The sequence below is a fragment of the Hippocampus bargibanti genome, linkage group LG03, assembly GCF_051943395.1.
Source record: "Hippocampus bargibanti isolate YZ-2025 linkage group LG03, ASM5194339v1, whole genome shotgun sequence".
NCBI classification, from domain to species: Eukaryota; Metazoa; Chordata; class Actinopteri; order Syngnathiformes; family Syngnathidae; genus Hippocampus; species Hippocampus bargibanti.
In genome coordinates this window covers 10,887,374-10,905,733 of record NC_142736.1, presented here as the reverse complement: position 1 = coordinate 10,905,733, position 18,360 = coordinate 10,887,374, and the positions used below count along the sequence as shown (strand labels likewise).

At 41.7% G+C, this 18,360-nt stretch overlaps 1 protein-coding gene across 6 annotated transcripts in view; it reads right to left on the bottom strand.

The window, feature by feature from the left end:
- Nucleotides 1-230: 230 nt before the first annotated feature.
- wdhd1 (WD repeat and HMG-box DNA binding protein 1) overlaps nucleotides 231-18,360 on the bottom strand; it is a 28,873-nt gene continuing 10,743 nt past the window's right edge. For 3 of the 6 annotated variants that reach the window (XM_088991934.1, XM_088991932.1, XM_088991933.1), the window contains exons 11-27: nucleotides 17,766-17,982; nucleotides 16,456-16,643; nucleotides 16,130-16,314; nucleotides 15,569-15,580; nucleotides 15,201-15,442; nucleotides 14,279-14,416; nucleotides 12,347-12,503; nucleotides 11,764-11,878; nucleotides 10,320-10,451; nucleotides 10,020-10,237; nucleotides 9,752-9,891; nucleotides 9,620-9,676; nucleotides 9,205-9,236; nucleotides 8,865-9,029; nucleotides 7,911-8,053; nucleotides 7,551-7,686; nucleotides 232-1,444 (exon numbers count right to left, since the gene is read on the bottom strand). In XM_088991934.1, coding sequence (XP_088848060.1) covers nucleotides 1,256-1,444; nucleotides 7,551-7,686; nucleotides 7,911-8,053; nucleotides 8,865-9,029; nucleotides 9,205-9,236; nucleotides 9,620-9,676; nucleotides 9,752-9,891; nucleotides 10,020-10,237; nucleotides 10,320-10,451; nucleotides 11,764-11,878; nucleotides 12,347-12,503; nucleotides 14,279-14,416; nucleotides 15,201-15,442; nucleotides 15,569-15,580; nucleotides 16,130-16,314; nucleotides 16,456-16,643; nucleotides 17,766-17,982 — 2,466 coding nt within the window. In that variant the 3' untranslated portion in view covers nucleotides 232-1,255. Of the gene's footprint in view, nucleotides 1,445-7,550; nucleotides 7,687-7,910; nucleotides 8,054-8,864; nucleotides 9,030-9,204; nucleotides 9,237-9,619; nucleotides 9,677-9,751; nucleotides 9,892-10,019; nucleotides 10,238-10,319; nucleotides 10,452-11,763; nucleotides 11,879-12,346; nucleotides 12,504-14,278; nucleotides 14,417-15,200; nucleotides 15,443-15,568; nucleotides 15,581-16,129; nucleotides 16,315-16,455; nucleotides 16,644-17,765; nucleotides 17,983-18,360 lie in introns of all 6 variants that reach the window. The other 3 variants (XM_088991935.1, XM_088991936.1, XM_088991937.1) reach the window with 3 other exon arrangements.

Genomic DNA, 18,360 nt, shown 5'->3' with positions numbered 1-18,360 from the left:
GTACTTGTTTGGTCTGGGGACCTCGTGTTGCACCCAAAAGCCGCCAGAAGAAGGCGTCCAAGCGCCATATAAGGAATTTATCAGCCTGTGGAAACGGAGGTGGCCACAGGAGGTCGCCATTTTGTGCCTCTTTTTTTGGGTGAGAGATTTTCCCCCAATGTTGCCTAAAATTGGCACAAATAAATTCTTTAATCGATTGCAAACTGTATGCTTTCCTCTTCGGAACTATTTGAATCATATTCACAACTGGATGGATTGGATTGGATTTGCCTTTATTAGTCTCGCAGTGGAGAAATTTACATTTCACAGCAGCAAAGTTATGAAAGAAATGAAAGTAGAAAAGCAAAACACAGGAGCTGCTGGAAAGGCAGCCACTCTCGCGGCGCCGTCTTGAAGTCAAAAGAACAAAAAAAACTTAAATAACAAATAACATGACAACACAGACACTGAGAGACATTCATTCTTAAGCACTTTCTGTACCCTCTTTGTTACATAAAGCAGTTCCAGATGAAAGAGGAGAGGATCAAAGTGTCTCTTCACCAGTGGATCAGGGACATCATGGTGGAATGTGCACGTCGACTACAAGCTAAATGTTGAAAGCAAACACGGAGCTGTAGCATCCATTGACGAAAAGAGATTGTCTCACATCTCCTGTCCCACATAAATCAGCTTCAATTCCATCCCGCGACAGTTCCATACACGCATCTGCGCTCTGCGTGTGTAACAAGAGAGCATATTCTCCGAATCTGAAGCTATTGTTTTGATTCACAAGCAATGCAAGACGTCTTGGCGTTACGTCATGAACTGGGGGCGGGACTTTCTGAAAATGCCCAATTCGCAGCTCAATTTTTTCCAGATTTTGGACACTTTATGTCATTTTTATTGGTGTTTTGCCTTTGACTAAAAATATCATACTGCGTGTTTTGGGTATTTTAGATGCTATAAAACGTTTTTCTGGTATCAGTTAAAAAAGTGAGGTCGGTTGTCCTTTAAATTTCCCATGAGTACACAAAGACTATTAGAAACAACGGTTGTGCTTTCAGTGGAAGTATTTTTAATATTTGAGAATCACAAATGTTGTGACGCTTTCCCAACATGTCGAGGGGTTTATTAAAACAACTTTAATGTTCCTGAAGGACGCAGTAAGACAGCCTGAAGATTAAGATTAAGATTAAGAGGGCTTCAAAACTGAATTTATTGAACACATAAAAAAATTAAAAAGTTTCATATCAAAATGAGACCCGCCTAAAAATCTTCAGTTCTTGTGAAAGGCAAATGCTGAAAGCTTTGAGGACGGATCTATCGCTTTCTTCTTCTTGGCATCATTTTCGTTAGATTCGAGCTGGCCGATTTCATTTTCTTCACCTCCTCCAGCTTCGGTTCGTTTTCTTTTCTTTAGGTCCTTTACATCACCAGTCAGGCCTTTCGCTCGCTCAGCCCATGCCTGAATGAAAGAGGGCACACATGTTCTAATTATGAGAGCACACCAAAAGAGGAAGCGTTCATCTGTTTGGCTGTAGGCTCAATGTCAATGAGTGAACCCACGTAGCAACAGTTGGCCATGCGGTTGGAAATTGCATCCTGTCATGCATAATCACAATTGACAGGTTACGTCTCTTCAGACCCGCTGGCTCTCATCGTCTTGCTCACACCGCTCCTCCTTTCTTTTTGAGCAGAGACAAAAGGAAGCACTTTCCTGACGGTAATAAAGCCCACGATGAATCACCAGGCGTGATGACAGGACCAACGCACCACGCACACTTCACTTGCCAATGGAGCAGTGATATTCAAAGCAGCACAGTACGTGAAGCGACCGTGCCTCACTTTTGAATTTCAAAGAGATTCACCCTTCAAAAAGATATTTTTACTCATGAGTAAGCATTTACTACATTTCACATGAATATTTCCAATACTTTATATATGCTTAGTATGTTTAGCAAATGAAAACATTTGTTTAGGTTTTTTTCCTTGATAAAATTTTAAAGTAATCACCAGATTTACTGAAATAATTTAGAAATCTAACAATAAAAGAGAATAAAATTGAACATTTGTTTGTTTCATCTATTTAGTAAAAGCCACTACACTATGAGTCTACACGCTGCCACAACAGGTGGGAAAAGCAACTCATAAAATGTCTGAACTTGAAAGCACGGAATATAGGATGATGCTATACAAAAAAAATGCAGCTATTTAACAGATGGGAATGAAAAACTAAAAGAAACTGTCGAATGTATGGAAATGTGGATGATCAGTGATTGAATTGTTTTTTTTATTGAAAGGACAACCGACGTCACTTTTTTGTTTCTTAACTGACATCAGAATAACGTTTTATAGCATCTAAAATACCCCAAACACGCAGTATGATATTTTTTGTCAAATGCAAAAACACCAATAAAAATGACTTAAAGTGTCGAAAAAGTACTTCAATTTGAAACCGGAAGTGGCCAGTTTCAGAAGGTCCCGCCCCCAGTTCGTGATGTCACGCCAAGACGTCTCGCCCGAGAATCAAAACAATGGCTTCAGATTCGGAGAATATGCTTTCTTGTTACTCGTCCAATTATGAATATGATTCAAATAGTTCTGAAGAGGAAAGCATACATGTTTGCAATCGATTAAATAATTTATTCCATGCCATTTTGAGGTATCTGGGGGTGGGAAATGTAGCACAAAAAGGGGCAGAAAATGGAAACAAAGCTCCTGTAAGGAATTAATCAGCCCGTTTCCACAGGCTGATTAATTCCTTACATGGAGCTTTGTCGCCCTCTTCTGCCTCTTTTTTGGTGCTACACGAAGTTTTCAGACCAGCCGACGTGATGGAAGGACTGCTACAATGTGTCCTTTTTTCAGTCAGGGGCGTTCCTTCAGTGACGTAACGAACGGACTCGTCACCAACTCAAAAAACAAGACTTCCGAAATATTCAGCGCGGGTCTTAAAACGTAAATTATAGCGAAATGCGGTGGAATCTTTGTAAAATACGCTCAGTAGAAGACATTTGAAGCCATTTTACAAATGATGGACACAACTTGTCCGGAGACGTCGGTTGTCCTTTAACTCTAATAAAGTGCCAATATGCTTTAGAATGACTCATTAGAGAATTCAATGCATCTACGTCTGGAGGCATACTTCCTGTTTGACAAAACCAGATGACGGAATCAGACAACACCATCAGGAAAAAACAGTGGTTGACAAAAGTGTCAATGTTAATTTACAATAGTCGTCCACAGCCACGAATAAAAATATAAGACAGCTGGCGGATTTTGTTACATGGTAGATTTTCCTATTGCAAAAATAGAAGTGTGTAATCTCAGACCTTGTAAAGTGAAGAAAAAAAAGCTTTAAAGTATTTTTTTCTGAAATCATTCACTGCCATTCCCGAATTTAATCGGGAATTGAAAGTATGATATGCAGCACCATTCCTGAATTTGTTCGGGTTGTTTTTTCTTGGGAGGGGGTGAATAAAGCGCTGCTCAGACCTTTGGCAATGTTTTTCCCTCCCAGAAGGGGGCAGTACAGTGGGACCTTGGCTTACGCACTTAATTAGTTCCCAGACAGAGTGTGTAAGGCAAAGTGTGTAATCCAAAAAATAATTTCCCATAGGAAACCATTAAAATTAGAATAATCCGTTCCCAGGTCTCCATAAAATATAATTTTCAACTAAATAAGCTTTAAAACTACACAAAATATACCTTATTTTATGTATAATAAATGTGATATTGTATTGTAATGAAAGAAATACACTGCACTGTATAATAAAGTTGTTTTATTTATCTTTGTGATGGTTGTTGATGGCTTGATAGAATGGGGTTCAGACTACTCTTCCTGTGTTATGAAAATCCGGTTAGGCATCTTTTTCAAAAAAAGGCCGGTCTCATCTAATGCCGTGAATCCCTGTACGGCGTTTAAAGTTCTTGAACCATCCGTTGCTGGCTTTAAAATCATCAAGAAGTGCCGAACTTCCAGGTTGCCGCATAGCGATATCAGAGTGAATTTGCCGTGCTTTATCGCATATAATTGCTTTATTCACGCTGTCGCCGGATAGCTGCTTTTTGTTAATCTTCTATTACCCGAGACCGTTGCTTTGACAGCACTGAAACACCTTTGGCAACACACACACCTTTCATGGCTTCATTGCTGCAAAGGATGGTAGCAATGGTGGACTTAGCATATCGGTGCTGTGCTGTTAAATCAGACACACGCACACCTCGCTCGTGTTTCTCAATGATCTCCTTCTTCTCCTCGACTGTGATTTTGTTTTGTGTCTTCTTCAGCTGAACACAAGCCTGTGGTGGGGTCTTTTTCAGTCCCATAACAGCAAAAGCATCAGTTAAAAATCCTTGAAGACGATCGACGTATGCACTCAGAGAAAAGGGGTGTGGAAAGGTAGGCCGGCTGGGGCGCTGTTCGGTCGTGTGGTTTGATGTTCTTCCGCCGAAGATTACTCCACCAGCCATGCTGGGGCGGCGCTCCATGTGTATCCCAAAAAGTAGTGCGTATGCTAAGGTTTAATTTTCATAAATTTAACGTTTGTATCCCGAAAAATTCGTAAGGCAAGGTGTTCGTAAACCAAGGCCCCACAGTATTTGCCTTTTGTACAGCCGCCCCCACTTGCACCTCATATTACTGCAGACTCATATCATTTAGGAATTAACTCTTTTTTTCTGATGAAAGAAGAGAGTCTAAGGTTTCCTACGCTGCATTGAATGTTTATGTAGTTCTAAAACTCAATATTCTGTCGGTTCTGCAATTTGAGTCAAAATGACAAAAACCCTGGCACTGGAGTGGACACATTTTTGCACATCGTCTGGCAGTGAATGAGTTAAATGGCAAGTCTAAACAAATTGGAATTAATTAAAATGGTCTAGTAAATAATCCAATTTCAAAATGATTAAACACCAAGGCAGTCTGCATACCGTGAACTGATTCACGCGTGGAAATAGAAAATGAAATTGCGCTTTACAGCTAAAATGAAAAAGTAAAAACTGAACAGCTATGTTCAGCTATGTCAACATACAGTTACAGTAGAACACAGTAGTAGTCTAAAATCTGCCTAGAAAACTTAAAATCGGCCAATCAGCGTCATCATGAGATCAATGATTTGTGCCCTCATTGCCATCACACGCGCGCACACACACACACACACACACACACACACACACACACACACACACACACACACACACACACACACACACACACACACACACAACACACCCAAAACAGGTTTCCCTGGGAACAAGCATGCCCCCTCCTCCCCATCATTTCACATCCACATCCTCCCTCTTGTGTATGAAGCATCAGCCAGCTGCAGATAAAGAAGCTTGATGAATGGAAGGTCACGACCAGGTTACTGCCCTCAACGCTCATAATGTCATCTCTAAATACTGACAAAATGTGGGGGTACACATCTGCCTTTGTTAAAAAAAAAGATGCATTGGCATCAGAAAATATGGAAGGGGAGCAGGATTTATTAGGAAATAAAATTGTCATGTGCATTTAAAAAGTGTTTACAATGTTTTTCACAGATTATTCTTACATGCCACAAATACGTGTTGATTTTTTATTTTTAGGCCCTAATTCATTGTCATCATATATCCATCATCATCAGCCATTTACACCAACCGCTTACCCCAACTTGGGTTGCAGTCATGCTGGAGCCTACCCAGGTTGCCAGAAGCACAAAATACAGACGTACCTCGGTTCTCGAATGCCTCACAGTTCGAACAAATCGGAGTTCGAACAAAATATTCGAGATATTCTTGCCTCGTAGTTCGAACACCAATCGGTGTTCGAACGCCAATACGACGCGTGAGTGCGTACGCGAGGGTGGGGTGCTGAGCAGCGTACGGGTGTATCGCTCTCTCCGTGACCAACTATTGTCGCTTGCGGACGTGCTGCGTTTTGCTCTAGCGTTTAATATAGGTGTACGAAGACTTTTAGCCCCTAATCATCAGGCCTCCAAAGAAAGTAAGTGCTGCTAAAAGTGTCAAAAGAAAAGTAGTGCGTACAACTATTGCATTTAAGAAAGAAATAATCGCAAAATATGAAGGAGGTGTGCCCGTGTCTGATCTGGCTAGGGAATACAGCATGGGGAAATCTACGATCAGTACGATATTAAAGAATAAGGAGGCTGTGAAATCTAGTGATATGGCTGTGGGCGTGAGAGCAAGTGTCATTGGATAGATATTTTTAAGAGAAAAGAACATCCTGTAGCCGAGTCATCCGTAGCTGTCACGTTCCCAGCGAGAGTGACGGCAGCTGACTCGTCGGAACGTAGTGGAATGTTTGGGATACCAAAGCAGGCGGCAGCACTAGCCAAGCAGGATGTTCATTCACAAATAAAAGAAAACACAGCGAGTAAGAAGGCAGGGGGTGATCCGACCTGCTTACTACGGCAAAAAGCAAATGGCACACGAGGGTACAAAATTACGCAATTCCGGAAGATGACATACATTTACGGGACGCAGGGAAAATACCTCGGACCGGGTACACTCGCGCATCGAAGGAAGAGTGCAGGTACAGCAATCATCCGGCATTGGCAAGGTGATCGCGAACCGTATAAATGCCCAGTGTCCGTGATTAGAGAATTGACAGCAGGTGGAGAACGGCCAGGAGAGGCATCCATCACGTCAATGTATTTTGCTGTACATGTTTGGTCTGAGAAGCGTGTTGCACCCAAAAGCCGCCAGAAGAGGGCATCCAAGCTCCATATAAGGAATTTGTACGCCTGTGGAAGCGGTGGTGGCCACTGGAGGTCGCCATTTTGTGCCTCTTTTTTTTGGGTGAGATTTTCCCCCAATGTTGCCTCAAAATGGCATGGAATAAATTCTTTAAACGATTGCAAACATGTATGCTTTCCTCTTCAGAACTATTTGAATCATATTCATAACTGGAGGTGTAACAAGAAAGCATATTCTCCGAATCTGAAGCCATTGTTTTCATTGTCAAGCAATGCAAGACGTCTTGGCGTGACGTCACGAATTGGGGGCGGGACTTTCTGAAAATGCCCAATTCGCAGCTCATTTTTTTGCAGATTTTGGAAGTCATTTTTATTGGTGTTTTGCATTTGACTAAAAATATCATACTGCGTGTTTTGGGTATTTTAGATGCTATAAAACGTTTTTCTGATGTCAGTTAAGAAACAAAAAAGTGACGTCAGTTCTCCTTGAAGTAATTTTTATTGGTGTTTTGCATTTGGCTAAAAATATCAACCTGCGTGTTTTGGGTATTTTAGATGTGGTAAAAAGTTTTCTGATGTCAGTTAGGAGCCCAAAAATTGTGTCGGTTGTCCTTTAATAAACCACCTAACAAATATGTTTTTTTAACCAGTGCCCTGAAAATACTGAATGAGTGCAAATTAATCGGATGCTGTTTGGAAGGTTGTGAATGTATCTGATTCAGAAACATTTGATGAATGCAGAGTCCCCTGATTTTGCCATTCTTAAGCCTCACCAAAGATGCCATGCTGATCAAATAATTTAGTGGTTTAAGTGTGGTTTAAAGTGGTTTAATTTCAACCACTAAATGGGATATTGAGTGTAGTCGTTCGTACCAGTCGCTCATCTGCTGAAAGATTCCTGAAGAGTCCCATTGCCTCCTTGATGATGTCCATCTCCTCCAGGTCAGGGTGGTCTGCTGTGATGTTCTTCCTGTTTTCTTCCAACCACAACTGGAAGCCTGTTTTTGGTCTGATGGTCAGAAAAGCCGCAAGTGAGAATAAGATATTCTCCCATTTGTTCTCCCAACTTGTTACCAGAACACAAAGCACTCGGGAATAATGACTGGAAATACACACTACAAGACACCGATTATCATCACAAAGTTCAACTGGAAAAATCCTCTTTTGCACATCATGTATGATTTCTTCAGGGGAAACAGACTTCATGTAGATCTGGAAACACGTATCTTATACCTCACAGTTTCAGCATTGTCAGTTGGTGAGGGAGCAGTTGGGAGATCCTCTTGCTTCTCTTGGTGATCTCTGGAATCCAAGTTCTCTTGAGTCTTTTTTATGACTGCTTTTGTACCAGTTATGTCCAGGAGAGTGGACTGAGCCTGGATGGCAAAGTCATAAGGAAGATTCCGGTGAGTCAGTGTTCAATTATTTGTACTGTTCTGTATTAGGTAACGGTTATATCATAATGCAAAGCATATATAATAAAGATGTAAGAAAAATGGGGGACTGGAAAATTAATGACATGAAATTGCTACTTTGAAATGTTTGAAACATTATAAAGGTGTAAATGTGTACCGTATTTTCTGGTGTATAAGGCGCACTGGAGTATAAGGGGCACCCGCCAAAGAATGGTGGATTTTCAAACTTTTTCCATATATTACACCATCAATGAATGAAAAAGGTTTTCCAAATATAATATATAAAGCTATAAAAACGTTTCCAAATATAAAGCACACAACATTATAAGGTGCTACAGTAGAGGCCGAGGTTATGCGCTACTTCTTCTACAGGGGATAATGGAGTCAGTGGCTGCTGACAGTATTGGCGAGACCTGGTGTGGATTGGATTGGATATGCCTTTATTAGTCTCACAGTGGAGAAATTTACATTTCCCAGCAGCAACATTACTTCACATATAAGGCGCACCTGCAAATAAGGCGCAGGGTCATATTTTGAAGACAATCAAGGCTTTTGAGTGTGCCTTATACACCGAAAAATACGGTATATAGATCAAGCCAGTGACTTTTGGTCCATTGCACCGTGCCTTGTCCCATACAGCATGGATATTTTTGTAGAGTCAAACATAAACATGTACAGTATTTGTGCTGAGGAAGTTTTTTTTTTTTTTCAAGTTTTGCATCATTGTACTGTCTACTTCTATTAGGAGGCTAGAAATTCAGCAGAACAGCACCTTTCCCTTTGCTCGAGTGGGGAGTGGTTTGAGGACCGGGCTTCTGTTTGACTTCCCTGCAGATGCATTTAGTGGAGCAGACTTCCTGCTGGGTGTCATGTGATCCAGGATGTTTGTTACCCGAGGATGACAAGAGACAGGAGAGGACTTCTCCGAACCAAGGACCTGCATGCATACCATCCAAAACTTGAGTTGCAGTCTTTAGGTTCATTAGCATTCATAACCATTTATCCATCCATTAATCAGATCCGCTTATCCTCACCCTCTGCCGTCTTCAGGCAGTAGACCACGGATACATACAACCATTTATTTGTTAAAAAGAAAAGAAGACAGAACTCACTTTGAAAGGGTTTGTGCGCCCAACTTTGCTTGCTGCAAAAACAAATTCAGAGATCTATGGTAAATTATCCAACAGGAAATTACAGTTAATCAAGAATACCATTATTTTGGTAGTATTTATCATCATTTCATTGATGTCAAATCATCAGAATTCTGAGTATAATTTGTGATTTACATCAAGATTGCATTAAGTATGGGGCCCGTGTCACATGTGTTAATGGAAGAGAATAGAGAGGCAGCACAGGTAATTTGAGAGACTGCACCTAGTGCAAAAGGTTTGAAGTGATGGAATTGAAAGTATTATTTGGAAGACCAAGAAACGAACTGGTAAAAGGAGTGACGTGTATGACTTTGAGAGGATTAAACAACGATCCAATGTGTGATATGGCAGTCGAGTGAGGAAATGCTTTACTCACAGATTGGGGCTGCTTGCTCTAAAGATGATCCTGAAACTTTGGCAAACGGGTTCAGACCTTCCGAATGAGACACAAGCCATGAGTATGTGAAGAATTGGCTACCCTAAAGACAAAATATGTAACCTGACTGACGCTTTGGGGCTCCGATGCCATCTTCAGACTGTATTTCCTGCGCATCCTCTTCCTCCTCAAGCTCTTGGCTCTGTTCGTCCTCCAATGTCTGTCTGCGGTGATGCTTCTCTCTGGTGTCAATCTGGTCATAAATGGCCCTACTTTATAGGATTGTGAATTAACTCAAGTTTTCCACAGACATGTACATAGATAACACTATAGGATAGTGATTGTTGGAGTCGAAAGTGATCTTTCACAAGACAGATCTTATTGTTTGTTTTGGCATTACCCAGATGAGGTCTGCCTGATGTCAGAGTATTCCGTCACATCTTCTTGTTCTTCCTCCTGAATCTGGCTGGCTTTTTCCAGGGCAATCTCACTGAGCCGTTGTGCAAGTGCCATGCGCTTGGACTTGGAGGCGTATCGAATGGCCAGCGTCACCACGTTTTGAGTCATTAGCTCGGCCAACTCAACGCAACGGAACTCTCTTTCCAGCTTGCATGACAACTAGAGTAATCAAAATGAAAAGAAGCGGCCAGTGAGACAACCAGGGGACAAAATAAAGCACATTCAAAGTTTTGATACTGACCGCAAACATCTTCATCAGGAGCTCCTGCTGCTCTTTCTGTGACAGACTCTGCCCATGCTCATCTACTTCATAGCCGCTTGAGGACAGGAAGTTGTAGTGGTTGTGGAAGAGCACCGAACGCCAATATTGTTCCTGGAGGATTACCAGTTCAATGAGGCAAATGTGTGCATCAAATTCAAATGTGAATGAGAAATGCTCATCAGGCAAGAGAATGGATATTTGACCATTTCCAATATGCATTTCCAATATCGAACAGACAGACATAGAGAACTAAATGAAATGCTCGATCTCAGGCACCTGGAATTAACTAATTCGCTGCCATTCCCAAATTTATTCGGGAATTGAAAATATGATGTAGAGCACCATTCCCCAATTTGTTGGGTTTTGGTTCTTCTTGCTGGGGGTACTGATAAAGCACTAGCAGACCTCTGGCAATGTTTTTTCTCTTCCACAAGGGGGCATCATTTCTATGTTTTCAATGTTAGCGCATTGTTCCAGCTTCAGCTGTTGTTAAAGCGCTATATAAATCTATGTATGTATTGTCTTGTATTTTGGACAGCCACTCTCATTTCAAGCTCATGTGTGTGAATGAAAGGGATCCAAGTGCAAGAGTGGTGCTACAGGGAGAAGAGATAAAGAAGGTGGAGGATTTTAAGTACTTGGGGTCAACTGTCCAGAGCAATGGAGAGTGTGGAAAAGAGGTGAAGAAGCGTGTCCAGGCAGGCTGGAGCGGCTGGAGAAAATGTCAGGTGTGATGTGTGATAGAAGGGTTTCAGCTAGGATGAAAGGAAAAGTGTATAAAACAGTGGTGAGACCAGCCATGATGTTTGGACTGGAGACAGTGCCACTGAAGAAAAGACAGGAAGCAGAGCTGGAGGTAGCAAAGCTGAAGATGTTGAGGTTTTCTTTGGGAGTGACCAGGTTGGATAGGATCATTAGAGGGACAATAGTGGCTATATCGGGAGAAGGATGCTGAGCCTTGCACTGCCAGGCAGGAGACCGAGAGGAAGACCGAAGAGGAGTTTTATGGATGTGGTCAAAGAGGACATGAAGGTAGCTGGTGTGAGAGAAGAGGATGCACAAAACCGGGATAGATGGAGGACATTGATTCGCTGTGGCGACCCCTGAAGGAAATGCCGAAATGAAAAGAAGAAGACCCTCATTTCAAGCTCATATAACTCCAGACCCATATAATTTAGAAATTAAGTCTTTTTTTCTGAAGAAATAAGAGAGTCAGTCTAAGGTTTCTTACATTGCATTGAATGTTTATGTAGTCCTAAAATTCAATATCCTGGAATTTGAATAAAATTACAAAAACCATGGCACTGGAGTGGACGCATTTTTGCGCATGTTCGGCAGTGAATGAGTTGTGATTTCTGTCCAAGAGATGCAGATTAAAGGGAGAAAATACTGCATGAGTGAGAGATCATGTTGGTATGTTTACCTCCATCTGTCCTTTTTCTGTGGTAGTTTGACATAGGGGCAATTTGAAAGGCAGGATGGCGACAGCAGGTCTGGGCAGCGTGGGGGGGTATCTTGAGCCTTTACATGGTATGCACCTGAAAAAGACATCAGATTTTGATTTATTTGATTGCACTAACATTGTGTGTAGACGTGGTGAAAATATATTTGGAAATCAGCAAAATAATCTGATCAGATCCTGCATCAATTACTATTTGGTCTTACTCAAACAAGAAGTGAGGATGCAATCCTGACAAGTCTTACAAATCACTGTCAAAGTTGCTTCAAAGCAATAATACAATTCAGATGATTTCGTGTGATAGATTTAATAATAGATCCTTCTTTTTCTGCCAAGATAGTGTTTGCTTCCTTTGGTGTGGGTTTGTTGCTAATAAATGCTAATAAAATGTAATGGGGACTCTCATGTCACCAGATAAGGTATTAGGTGTTACTCAGAGACCATAGACAGCTGCCATTTAATTGATTGAGCCAACAAAAGACGTTTCAACCATGCATACCCATAATATTTGTATCCACTGAGATAATTTAGCCAGTGATTGACTCACCTGAGTTGCTGGGGGTTCTCATGCACTCCAACTACCCAGTAGTGGTCTGATTTGCTTTTGCACGTGTCTCTTGTGTTGCAAACTGGTGTCCAAGTGAAGCCGAGGGAGCGGTTCAGCATTCGTACTACACCCTCAGAATCCACATAACATGGTGTACCTGAAAGTCACACCGGGAGGCACATTTTTTAAATCCTGAAGTGGAAAATATAAAGGCATACATTTGCTCAGTAAATACTGTATCTCTATCCATGTCACGTTCCGAACGAGGCAGAGAATATCGCCTCGTTGGAACGAAATAATTAGCTGGATCCACAAAGTAGGCGGCAGAGACAGTAGATCCGTTTAAGATGTCCGTTTAATGAAGACATGTATCCGTACCAATCGAACAAAAACAACAGACTAAGGGCACTGGTCCCAAATGTGGACCAGGAGAAAGACAAAATTAAGATAACCAAAGTGCGAGTAGGGGGTCAAGGGGAGAACCAACCCTCGTACTCCACAAACGGATTACAAAGTACATGCACATGTAAGTGCACCAAGCAACAATTCTGACCAGATAGAGAATACTAGGGGTGGGCTTTGGGGGGCTCGGACCGGGACACACAATAACATGTGCAGCAGAACAAACTCTATCCTGGGCAATGGCAGTAGCGAGGCACGTCAATTCACTGACGATCCAACGACCGAATGAATCCCCCTAAATAGCCGTTGACATAATGAGGTGTTTGGCAGCAGGTGTGTACAAGCGGGGAGGCGCAAACCCGCCACCTGCAGCCAAATCACGATGGACGCTTTGCTTTGAATGTGAATACACATGCCCGGAACAACTCACCAGGGAGGCATTCAGGAGGCATCCAAATCAGATGCATCTGCCCCACATCGAGAGGAGCCAGATGAGACAGCTCGAATTTTAGCCCATCTCGGATGACCGAGCTTCTCATCTTATCTCAAAGGGAGAGCCAGCATACCTTATGGAGAAAACTCATTTCGTCTGCTTGTACCCAGAATCTCATTCATTTGGTCACGACGCATAGTTCTTGACCATGGGTGAGACTGGAGACATAGATTGACCAATAAACCGAGAGCTTCACCTATTGGTTCAGCTCTTTCAACCATACGACAAACTGATACAAAGTTCACATCACAGCCGACGATGCATCGATCCACTTGTTGATGTCTCTGCCACATAAACAAGACCGAGAGATACTTAAACTCCTTCATTTGGAGTAAGATCCCTTCCACAATCCAGAGAGTATTTCACCCTATTCCAACTGAGGACTATTATTTCAGATTTGGCCTTTGTCATTTTCATCCCAATCGCTGAAATACTCGGCTTTGAATTGCTCCAATGAGAGTTTGAGAGCTTGAAGAAGCCTACAGCACCTCATCATCCTGATTGTTTAATGGATTGGATTGAATTATCCAATGTACATTTCACAGCAGCAAAGTTATGGAAGGAAGAGGAAAGCATGTAGAACAACAAAATACAGGAGCTGCTGGAAAGGCAGCCACTCTCGCGGCGCCATCTTGAAGTCAAAAGAACAAAAAAAATAACATAATATGACAACACAAAGACAGTCATTCAATCTTCAGCACTTTCTGCACCCTCTTTATTGCATGAAGCAGTTCTAGATTAAAGAGGAGACGGTCAAAGTGTCCTTTTCACCAGTGGATCAGAGACGTCATGGTGAAATGTGGACGTCTGCTACAAGCTAAATGTTGAAAGCAAACACAAAGCCGTACCATACATTGACAAAAGAGATTGTCTCACATCTCCTGTCCCACGTAAATCCACGTCAAGCCGTGACAGTTCCACATATGCATACCTTTCTATTGACTTTTTTTTTTAACTTTCCCTTTATTTCATGCCAAAATGTATATTATTTGTTTAGAGTATCTGTTCAAAAAAAATCAAGCAAATGTCATAATTACCCTCAGCGGTAAATCCGAGCCAGCTAAGGTAGGATTTCTGAGAGATGGGGAGAGGTTCGCCATTGATGATTTGCCTCCTCTTTCGGCCAAATTGCAGGAGCTGCACGCCTAAGGCCTGCTCACCATCGAAACCTGTCCCTGATGATTTAAATGGAAACATATATTCAACTGTGCTTTTGAAGAAAATTAAGACTTTTAGTTGCACCTTATACACAGGAAAATATGGTACAGTCAAACCTTGGTTTTCGAACGTCTCGGTTCTCATCCCATTCGGTTTTCCACTAAAAATGTCATATTTTTTATGCCCCGGTATACAACCGAAATTTGGTTCTCAACCAAACTGAGTGCATTCTGAAGATTCCACAAGATTCAGAATGCATCACTCGACTACACGAGTGATGTCTTAGATGTCACGTCTTCCTCATTGTCTCATTGTGACTGACGCGTTAATATTGTTGTTGTTTTATTTTTGCGAAAATGCTGACATATTTGGTTAAGATCTCCTGAATAGTATGATTTTAAAGCAAGCAGAGGATGGTTTGAAAAGTTAGTGTGCCCTGTGTTTGCCCAAAGACAGCTGGGATATGTGCCAACACGCCCCGTGGCAGAAAGATAGAGAGATTTTTATGTACAGATGTTAATGTTGATGTTAAAAATTGGTGAAAATAAAAGTTTGTTTTTATAGAATTTTACACATGACCTCCTCTAGTATTAAGTTTTTATCCAGTTTATGCGATGAAAAAGTTGTTTTCTAGACTTTGAACGGATTAAGATTTTTTACATTGATTTTAATAGAAAGTGCTGTTTCGGTTTTTGAACAAATCGGTTTTCGAACAGGTTTCTGAAACGGATTATGGTCAAAAACCGAGGTATCACTGTATTTTATATGTGTATGTGCATGTTGGCGTGTGTGTGCGCGCACCTCGATGGTATACAATTAGCAACTGCTCTCCATGTCCCGCCATACAAACAACAGGTCCCGGTAGACTGAAGATTTCCCTCTGAACTCCCCCAATGGTGAAAAGCCTGACGATGAGTGTGCTAGTGGCGACTGCCGCCCAGCCTTGACCAAGACACAATGCCCTTGCATCCTCACCCTGGGGCAAGTCAACCATCCACTCCTTGTTGGTGTCCCATGATGAGAAGTGAAGGCAGTGTATTTTACTAAGAGAGCAAAGAGACTGCATGTAAATTGCTATTACAGCAAGTGGACATTTACTTACACACCTATACAATCAATGAGGCTGGGAAAAAGAGTAGGGTTCTAGTGACAAGGAAGTGGAGCCTTACTTGCTTGGACTGCTGCCTCCGTAACGCAGATAAGGACAGGGAAAAAAGCGAATGAATGGTGTTGTACTGTATGTTTGGTAGCAGTGTTCTTAGCTTTAGCAGTTTGGATGACTCAATGCCTCTTTGTGTCCAATGATGATTAAAGAAGTGAAACAGAACACCAATGCACTGATTTCAATCCCAATGTTTTTTGTAAGTGTTCATTTTTAACGACAACTGAGGCAAAGGCCAATTGAGGGTGAAAGTGTTCACGACAAATTGGTTGAGACAGAGCAGAATCTATCTGTTATTAATTCTATACATTTTCATCTGGCAATCAACATTCCTAAAACGCCATTCTGTGCTATTTCACTGACTTTCTTGGGTCCACCACCACACGGTAAGATTTAGTGGAACACACAATTCCTTAGAAGCACTGCACAATGGGTGGATTAAAAAAATAAAATTAACAGTTAATTAACAGTTGTTGGAGTGCTTTGCCCAAAGATAACTTGGCTTACCCCAGGCTGCACTTGGCAGTTTAAAAACACCATCTGACACCGGACATCAAGTAGCGCATACCTTGCAAGCTCATTTGTGCTGGGGCAGGCCAGCACCACGGCCTCCTGGGAAATGTCAGTCATTGTGTGGCCCAGCGAGTTAGTAAGGTGCATGGCGTGGTGTACAGCTGTGTCGTGAAATTCCACGTCAATGGCATTATCCTGCTCATCATTGTAGCCTCGCACTGTGCCGACAGAGTTCCACATCTGAGAGAGAGAGAAAGACAGAGAGAGCGAGAGAAAGAGAGAGAACATCGAGAAACACATTTATGTTAAGTTAAAACAGAAACTTGTTTTAAGAAAATAAAACTTTTAAAGAATCGTTCAAAACGCAACATCGTTACCAACCATGAAGCGATGAGTGAGATGGATTGGAGTGGAGCCTGGTTGAAAAGCTTTCTGGGGTGGTGTTGGTTGTGGCCCTTCATAGACAGGCCGCAAGGTGGCGGGAAGAGGAGCAGCAGTTATCACAGCACTGTCAGCATCATCATCATCGTCTCCAAATTTAGTTCGACCAAATTTTAATGAGCCGGAATCTGTGAAGTGACATACAGTAAAGTCTCGTTATATCGATATTCTCGGGAGTCGGAAAAAATATCGATATAACTGGACTATCGATATATCCGATCCTGCGGCATGTAAATTTTCTCCTTGCGTTCATGGAAATAGTATCGTAATAAGCAGTACTATCGATATAACCAATATCGATATAACGAGACTTTACTGTAATTAGAGACTGCTACAGAAATAATAATAAACAACAAAATGTATGTACAAGTACCGTATTTTCCAGAGCATAAGGCACACCGGAGTATAAGATGCACCTTCGATGAGTGAAAAGTTTTCCAGATATAATATATGAATACATAAAAGTTTTCCAAATATAAGGGATGCCACATGATAAGGCGCTGTAGTAGAGGCTGGTGTTGCGCACTACTTATTCTACAGGGAGAAATGCAGCCGGTGGTTGCTGACAGTAGTCGCGAGATCTGTTGTGGCTCAATATTACTTCACATATCAGGTGCAGGGTCACCTTTTGAAGAAAATCAATGCTTTTGGGTGCGCCTTATACACCGGAAAATATGGTACTTCACACAAGCTGTAGTCCAAGGTGTTCATGTAATATTATACAAAACGAAAGGTGTTTTTGCATTATCATAGTATTGCATGAAGAATATCTAAATATATAGAATATCTTGCTTTCTATCCTTTCACCCCCCCAACCCCTTTCGAATTGCTATGGACTGCAAATTTCCCCATTGTGGGACGAATAAAGGTTTTCAGATTCTGAAGTACAGGAGGGGGTTCGCTGCCTACAATAGAGTTCTGCTCCTATGGTGGTGATGTAACCTCAATGTATTTATCAGTCAGAAGACTCTGTCGTCTAACTTTGCGAACAACGGCAGCCAGTTTGATGGCTACATGTTATGTTGCGCAGTCAAGAGAGAAAAAAATGCAAATATCTTGCCAGAGAGGAGTCATGGGCTCACACGATACAATTTGATTTCACCATTGACATCGCGGGTGCTTAGCGACCAACCTTTTTAGATGCGTGACTTGTATCGACTACTCAACTACTCGCCGTTTACAGTTCTGCGTTCCAAGCTGCCGATACCTTCTAAAACTGGAGCTGTCATGCGTGTGTACCAAACACTCACCAAGTGAATTTTCATCATCCAGTATGGCTCCTCTGTTCTTCACCCGCCCTGTTGCAGGTATGACAAAATCCTCATCGTCGTCCTCATCTGCATGGACTCCACTGACTTCTTTCTTAATAGGGGAGTTCGAATCACTCAGTCCTTCATCCATGACCTGGTCATTATCATCATCGTCGAATAGATCTTCATAGCCTCTCTCTCCTTTTTTTGCAGGCACCTGTTGGATGTCCAGAACAAGTTAAATGTTGCATAAAGAAAACATTAGTGAAAAATTAATAACAGGTTGCTTTAAAGGACAACCGACGTCACTTTTTTGTTTCCTAACTGACATCAGAAAAACGTTTTATAGCGTCTAAAATACCCAAAACATGCAGTATGATATTTTTAGTCAAATGCAAAACACCAATAAAAATGACTTAAACTGTCTAAAAAGTACTTCAATTTGAAACCGGGAGTGGCCAGTTTCAGAAGGTTCCGCCCCCATGTTCGTGGTGTCACGGCAAGACGTCTTGCCTTGCTCGAGAATCAAAACAATGGCTTCAGATTCGGAGAATATGCTTTCTTGTTACTCATCCAGTTATGAATATGATTTAAA